Here is an 8,061-nt window from a genome sequence, read left to right on the forward strand (position 1 = left end):
GGGTGGACAAAATAACAGAAACACCTGTGCCCATAATGCGGATGTGTATGAAACAGGTGGGCTTTCCTGAATGTCCAGACTGTGCGGTGTCCCCGTGGTGTCGCTGCTGTGCTGTACCTGCGCGGATGACCGCAGATCTCCGAGTCTTAAGAACCCGGACAGGGCAGGTGATCAGCGGTCAAACAGGAGTGAAAAGCAAACACGGCGCTCAGAGCTCGTTTCACCGCCCCTGACTTCCTGGTGAGGCGGAGGAACCTGTCCCTCTCTTGCTTGTGGGGCCCGTCTCTGCGTCTTGTGGGCCGGGTCATGAGACTCCAGGGGTGGGTCTCCCTCGGTAACCTCGCAGCTGGATTTCTGTCCTCAGCATCCTGGAGGCAGGCAGCGGCTCTCGGCAGCCAGAAACACGCGTGTCTGCTCAGTCAGTCTGCAGCTAACATGGCAGAGGAGGCGAAGAAACTGGCCGCTTACGCCGCTGTGGACAACCACGTCCAGGTACGTCCAGGTGGACAGTTCAGAGTCGCTGTCTGCGAATTTATAGACATACACGTGTCCACAGGCTGCCAGCTTTAGTTCCTGGCTCCATGCTCGGAGGCAGCAAGCTAGCAAAGTTAGCTCAAGTGCAAACACATACTAACGTTAGCCTAGCTTGTTAATTATTACCGTTATCTAACCTGCATGGTTTGGGAGGGAATTAGCTCCGTGTTATGCATGCTTGTCCCGGGATAGTGAGCTAACTTTGTTCGGCATTACGGACTAAATATACCGACCGCATGTTACAGCATGTGTTAGCTGTTAGCGGGACGCTCAGGTGGACAAACAGAGATAGAGGAGCTAACATGTGAAGCGTGATCTTGAACTTGCTGCTTCAAATAAGAAACGGGAGCTGGCGGAGTTTTACACTGCTGCTATCTTACAGCGAACAATGAGCAGTGGTGCAGCGTTGTGTCCTGTACAGTGAATATGTGGTGCAGCTGGACTTTTCCATTTTAACCTCCCACATCCTGACAGGTAAATGTCAGATAACAAGAAGATATAACATCACGTGACACAACACCGTGAACATTTTTACAGTGTCTGTTGAAAACAAATGGAGGTGACTGAACTTCCATTTTGAAAACTGTTCAGTTTTTGGTGTCCAGCTGCTGATTGCTCATTTCAACCCACCCGCTGTAAAGTAAATGTTAGCACAAGGCAGAGTTTTGCTCCCAGCCATTTTAGGACCTGGTGTGAGATGTAGCCTGGTTGTATGAGTTTGAGTTTCTTTTCTGTCTCTTGTAGAACAACCAGGTGGTCGGTGTGGGCAGCGGGTCAACCATTGTCTATGCCGTGGACAGATTAGGTGAGTAAGAACACTGTAAATCTGGTGTTAGGTCTCAGAAAAAGCACCTCTTGAGCAGAGTTTTGTTTTTTAGACAATAATTTCTGCACAGTAAACAGAATCAGTCTCACCGGTTGGATTTTTTTGTGAGCTGAGCACAGGATTAAGGTTGAGTTCAGGGGGTTAAACTCTTTTTAGTGCACATTTCTCCGCTTTTACAACACAAGGAAATTGCTAAATATATCGAGCAGGAGCAGCAGCATTTGGGTTTTTATAACCAAAATGAAACATAAATGTGCTCATGGTCCTTCTGTTCTTACTCCTTCTGTTTGTTGCAGCGGAGAGAGTGCGTCAGGAGAAACTCAACATCGTATGTGTGCCCACCTCCTTCCAGGTTAGTTTTAATGTTGGAGACACTTCAGAATGATCCACAGTTTTTGCCCTTACATGTCCAAGTGACTTGTGAAAGAAGAAATAGTAAATCTGCATTTCTGACATAAATAAGATGTTCTTTTTCCAAAAAGTAAAAATCATAAAAGTAAACAGAGAAAATTGTATCAGTGCTTTTCCTTGACTTTCTGTCTCACTCCTGCTGTGTTTGTGGTTGTCACGTTTTCTCCCATCTCTTCCTCTCACAGGCTCGTCAGCTGATTCTGCAGCATGGCCTCACGCTGTCGGATCTGGACAGGCACCCAGAGGTATGATGAGCTCGTTACAAATGAATCTGAAAGCCGTGGAAATGAGAAAGGGCCACAATATGTTGGCGCTCAAACGCTGTCAGGTCGAATTGGCTCGTCGTGAAAATTATGCCTGTGCAACTGCAAGAGTAAATGTGAGAGGTGGAGAGGTGGAGCAAAAACTGTACATGTGCTTCGTTTTCTGATTGTGTATTAAGTTGTTTGTCGTTCCTGTCACACAGCTGGATGTGGCGATTGACGGAGCAGACGAAGTGGATGCAAACCTGACACTGATCAAAGGTGGAGGGTGAGTACAGTTCAGTACAGACAGCAGAGCTTCAGCTGTGTCTTCTGACGTCCGTCTCACTCCTTTTCTCTTCTGTCTCACAGTGGCTGCTTGACTCAGGAGAAGATTGTAGCTGGCTGTGCTAAACATTTTATTGTCATTGCCGACTACAGGTTTGTATTTGCTAGTTTACCTTGAGAGGAGAAGTATAATGACCAGTGACAGTGTGACAACATTCACACTATAAATCACATCACCTACTCTGCATTCTTCTCATATTTTAGTGACATTTGCAAGAATAATTTTTTCCGCCTTCCTTTCCAACATGAACTACTATATGAACAAATTTAATGTATAATTCTGTCCCAAGTAAGATCCAGGAGAAAATATATCCAGATAGCATACCTAAGGACGAGCTCTTATAAAATGGAAGGGATCTGTAATTTGTGAAGTGTGTGTGTGTGTCCAGATTTAGTTCATATTCTCCTCTGTTTTGTGTTCTGTTTTCTCCTTCCAGGAAGGACTCCAAGGCTCTGGGCCAGCAGTGGAAAAAGGGAGTTCCCATTGAAGTGATCCCCATGGCGTACGTTCCTGTCTCCAGGACGATAGCCAAGCGCTTTGGAGGGGAGGCCAACTTACGGATGGCTGTCAGTAAAGCAGTAAGTGGAGGATTGGCTTGACTTCTGTATCCACCGCTTCTCTTATTTTGCTGTCTTCAGAGCAGCTCTCTTTTTTGTCACAGGAGCAATTTCACAATTCTTTTTCTTCATAGCTTTGCTTTGTGTTGCTCCTGGGTATATTTCAGAATTTTTGTTTTCGTACAGGACTGTTAGATCTCACAGGTCCAGGGGCCTGTGGTGGTCCTGAGGTCCAGATTGAGAATAATAATAATAATAATGATCTCAGAAAGGATCAGAGCAGCTAAAACAGCATAAGTATGAATTATATGGATTTTTTTATGTTAGATGTGCTCTTTATGCAGGATCTTCAGGTCGTACTGGACCATGATTGACTAAAATTCTTGGGAAAAAATGGTTAAAGGATGGAAGGAAAAGCATTTAATACATTTGTTTGACGTGTCTTGGAGGAAGAACACTGAATATAAAAAGAACTTTTGTTTGTTTACAAGAAACCTCCACAGAGCATCTGTAAGAAAAGGCTTATGACAACAGTGAAACAGGAAGGTTTGCAATGGAAACAGGACATGAAACCTGCACGTGTGCTGCGTCTGCCTCGCTGACAGTCTGTAGAGTGGAGCTTTAATGAGTCCCCTCCTGCTTGGTTATTTTAAATGAACAACATGAAGCTAGAGACAGGAGCGTGTGTTCATTGTTCTGGCTGTTTATGTTTTTATTGTTCGTTTTGACTGTTGAGCCTGGAAACAGTTTGTGCTCTAATGAGCGGACAGGTCCTAGCTTGTTTATCCAGGAAGCTCCAATCATTACAGCCATTTCTAGATTTATTGGAACTGTGTGCACTGGAAACAAAGTCAGTCAGGTCAAACACTTTTGTGCAACACACTTATAGTCACACATCACCTGTCTTTGAAAACTGTAATTGACCAATTATCACAATGTTTTAGTTGTATAATGAGTGTCCACGTTCAAAAGACACATTTCTGTCTTTTGAACTTTGCTGGCAGCCGCCTGGGTGTTAAATTAGCATTTACAGGAACTTGTGAATGATTTTGGCAAGTGTCTATGATCTGAATCAGGTCTGTCTGACTCTCAGGGCCCTGTGGTCACTGACAACAGTAACTTCATCCTGGACTGGAAATTTGAGAATGCTCAGAACTGGAAGGAAGTCAACACTGCAATCAAGATGATTCCAGGTGAGAAGCTGACAGCTCTTGGTTCATGAAGTGCAGTTGAGTTTGTGTGAAGGTGTGTGATCTGCAGCCAACAAATCATCATCACATAGAAGCTCTCAGAAAAGGGACTTAGATTTGTAAGGGACAAAACCAGCAACCCAGAGACTTTAGGAAATGTTTGTGTTTTGTAGTTAAAGTTTGGTTGGTAGTCAGCATTAAAAATTGGATTTGACCGTTGTTGTCCAACAGAACGCTCAGCATGTCTGTATGTATCCCCCTCAGGTGTGGTGGAGACGGGGCTTTTTGTCAGCATGGCTGAGCGGGCCTACTTTGGGATGGAGGATGGAAGCGTTCAGGTTCGGGATCCTCCAGTCAACTGAGGAGTTTGCCATATTCACTGTCATCCCTCTTCTCGAATGACCTCACTTCTCCCACAAGTGCCGTGTTCATGATTGATGCCCAGTGTCAAACTGAGAGAGAGCTGCACCTCCAGTACAACTGCACCTCCGGTACAACTGCACATAACTGTAGCAGGGAAGTTTTCACACATCTCAAAACAAGATACAAATTCAGGTTCACTTGATTTTTTCTCATCCTGCAGGTGGTGCTTCTGATTCTGTGAGTTTTAAAGTGCCTGATGAGTGAAATCAAGTACATCTGATAAACTTTGTGTGTGTTTTTTTTCTCAGTCTGTATTGTTGCTTTGTTTGCCTGCCTGGTCACACTGGGAATGTTGACTCTTCCTGTAATCAGCGGGTATGGCTGAATGTCTGCAGTGCTGTGGTTCTCGACCAGTTTGCTGAATCACTGCAGTGCTGCAGAATGAAGCTAAGGTGTGCCTTGAGATTATGTTTAAAGTCCTATTAAAAAAAACAATGCCATTAAAGTTACATTTGAAAAGCTCATAATCATACATCAAACTGTTATCATCTGCTAGGTTGCTATAAATAAAAGTCCACCAGTCAAGGTAAAGCTCGAGGCATTGTGAGCAGTAAAAAAAAGCTGAGATGCCTTTAAGTCTTTTTGTTAAATGAAACCACAGAAGGAGGAATAATGTGAATTGTATAGTACAACATAAAGAAATTACACTTTTTTTTCAAGAAATTAATTTCTCTAATTAATGTGATGCTTTAAACAGCAGGAAGCTCCAAACATGAATGAGATCATTGACAATTTAGGGAAACCCTGTGGTGCAGGTGTGAAACTTCCATTTTTCAGTCGTTGTGTTAAAAATTCAAGAGACGTTGGGCTGGCATGAGAGTGGAGACATGTCAACACAGGGTACAGATTAGATGCTTATAAAATAATGTGCACATCAATGTTAATCTGCAAACAGCTCCATTCTGTCAGACGAGCCTCCTTCACTTTTACCACACTCACTGTGAGCAGAGTTAGCTGGAAATTTTTCGCTGTGTTAATTCCACTGACCTGCTGGACACCTAGTCACGATATAGCAGCTCAAATGTAGAGCTCATATAATTGCCACTGTTGCCATGGATCAGTGATCTGGTTTTGTGCTCTGAGTAAAGACAGAGTTTGAGAAACATTTGTGGTTTCCTCTCAGTTACAACAGGGGTTCCTGTAGTTACACTAGTCAAGTCAGCCGGGTTAAAGTCCACAGCCTCACTGTTTAACACAAAACAAACCACTGAATGTTTGTACTTTGATGCATGTACCTCCTTTCACTGTGCATGTCCTTTTTTGTGCCTGTAGGTCACCTGCATGTCAGTCTCGTATTTACCTCCACAAGCTGTCCAGTCACTGGACGTCTTGTCATAAACTTAAATCTAAATAAGTGTTTTAAGGTAGTGATGATTGGCCGTCATACTATAAACGTTACATGTTTAATGGGGAACTATGTAGCTCAAATACGAATCAGGACTATTGCAAGTACATTTAATGTGCATTGGCATGTCAAAGTAATAGAGGATGTTCTATTACTTTGACATGCCAATGCACATTAAATGTACTTGCAAACCTTTGTTTCAGATGTTGTAAGATTCACTGGTTATGTATCTGGTCATGTTGTGGGAACAACTGCCTACAACTATGTCAACATCACTGCTAAAGCACCAAGGGCACTTGGTTACTTTGACTGCCCAGAGCAAACATCATTTGTATGAAAATTAGTGATAGCTTGTCAGTTTCTTCCAGGTGATTGATGTCTTTCGTTTTGGGATGCAGTTCTTCACTCTGCTTTTGACTCAATGCCTTAAAATCTGGTTTTATTTTTATATGTTGATGTTTTTGTATGTACATCTCTGAAAGACTCAGGAGAACATCAAGGCTGAGAAATTTAATACAAGCAAGCAAATGCAGCTGCCTGGCACATTTGTCTACAAGCCACGGTTATTAGGTACAAGCAGTCTGATTCTATTCTAGTCTAATGCTACTCTCAGTAATCAAAAGGAAATGGCTGAATTTTAGGATGTGTAACCCTGAGTGGCCTGTAGACAATGTTAAAGTCAACTGAACTGAGAATATGATGCCCAGTTTGGGTAAAATACAGAGTATGAACCATATTATGATATTTTGGCACCAGCATTTCTTTTTTTCCTTTCTTTACCAGTTGGCTGTGATGATGATTTTTGTTGTGAAGGTACTATTTTCTTTGTCAACCAATACAGGACCAAAATTATACCAGTTTGCCTTCTTGTTTTATTTCTGATGATTCATTCTTTTCATGTTAATAACAGAATGTGATGAAGCACAGACTTGGTTCAAAAACTAGATACTAGTGGAGATACAATTAGCCATTCATCAGAAAGTAAATTTGTGTGATTTTTTTTTTTGTTCTTAAGGCAAAAAGTGCCAAAGCATTCACTTATTCTAGCTTTACAGTTGTGAGTATTTGCTGGCTTGGTAAGTCATAGTATCTTTATCATTTTGGACTGTTAGACAAAGACTGTTAGTCGACTTGTAAAATTGATATTTCTCTCTTTTCCTATAATGAAAAGACCAATCGATTAAATCAAAAAATAATCAGCAAGTCAGTTGAAGTTAATCAGAAAATATATCTGTATATTTTGACTATCCAAGCTTGTATAGTTATAAACGATGGGAAATGCATTTTCCAACCAAAGATGACAACTGAATCAAAACATTGACTGTGCTGTTCTTCATTATGGCCACTTGGGGGCGCTAAACGGTGTTTAGTGCGAGCACAGCAAACTGGGTTCACAATGACCTCATACCACCTAAAATCATTATAAACTGTATCCTACCTGCATGGAGCAGCTGTATGTATGCTACAAATACTTTATGTGATACGTTTAAAGTAACTGTCATGAAATACATATTTAATGAAAGCATGACTACGGAACTCGAAAGCTTCGTGGCTGACGTTTTGTATAAATTATTATTATTATTATTTTTTTTTTAAAATAAAATAATGAATATTGTTGCTGTAGCTGACTGACATGATATCGCGGCGACACACTTTGTCAGTACTCGTGATCAGGAACAGGAACTGGGCTTCACAGCTACACTTTCAGCCACGTTGATGCTTTCATGTCGGCTGTCTTGACAACTACTCAAGAATGACAGATGAGATATCGAATCCAGCGCTTGCATTTACTCAGCAATAGCACAACTCGACCAATAGCGTTTCAGTTTAACGCTATAGTCTCTCCTATTGGACTGACGTCGACACATCCCACCAATCATCTGTCCGCCACTGGAATCGCCATCGGGGATTTTTTTGCGTCAACTTTTGCTCCCGTTGTGTGGCAGCCGAAAGTGCGCCTGCGTCGTTTAGACAGACGGCGGATTAGCCAATGAAGTGTACTGTTTGGGAGGCTGGCACGCGCTGAGCCCGCCTCTTTGAGTGACGGATGTCACATGCAATCGCATTCTGCTTAGTATGCGAGTGTGTGTGATTGACAGCAAACGGCCCAATGAGAAACGGTTACATTAAATTTTAACGATTGTTGGGATTTTACCGTCCAATCCTCGTGTAGAAACAAGGCGG

General features: G+C 42.4%; 1 protein-coding gene across 1 annotated transcript; it reads left to right on the forward strand.

Moving 5' to 3' along the window:
- Positions 1-120: 120 nt before the first annotated feature.
- On the forward strand, positions 121-6,731 carry rpia (ribose 5-phosphate isomerase A (ribose 5-phosphate epimerase)). Its single transcript, XM_041061218.1, has 9 exons — positions 121-492; positions 1,279-1,339; positions 1,657-1,712; positions 1,957-2,016; positions 2,238-2,302; positions 2,386-2,454; positions 2,799-2,940; positions 4,013-4,112; positions 4,374-6,731. Exons 1-9 carry the CDS (start codon positions 307-309, stop codon positions 4,469-4,471), a joined length of 837 nt encoding a protein of 278 aa, XP_040917152.1. The 5' UTR covers positions 121-306; the 3' UTR covers positions 4,472-6,731.
- The last annotated feature ends 1,330 nt before the right edge of the window (positions 6,732-8,061 follow it).

The sequence above is a fragment of the Toxotes jaculatrix genome, chromosome 17, assembly GCF_017976425.1.
Source record: "Toxotes jaculatrix isolate fToxJac2 chromosome 17, fToxJac2.pri, whole genome shotgun sequence".
Lineage (NCBI taxonomy): Eukaryota > Metazoa > Chordata > Actinopteri > Toxotidae > Toxotes > Toxotes jaculatrix.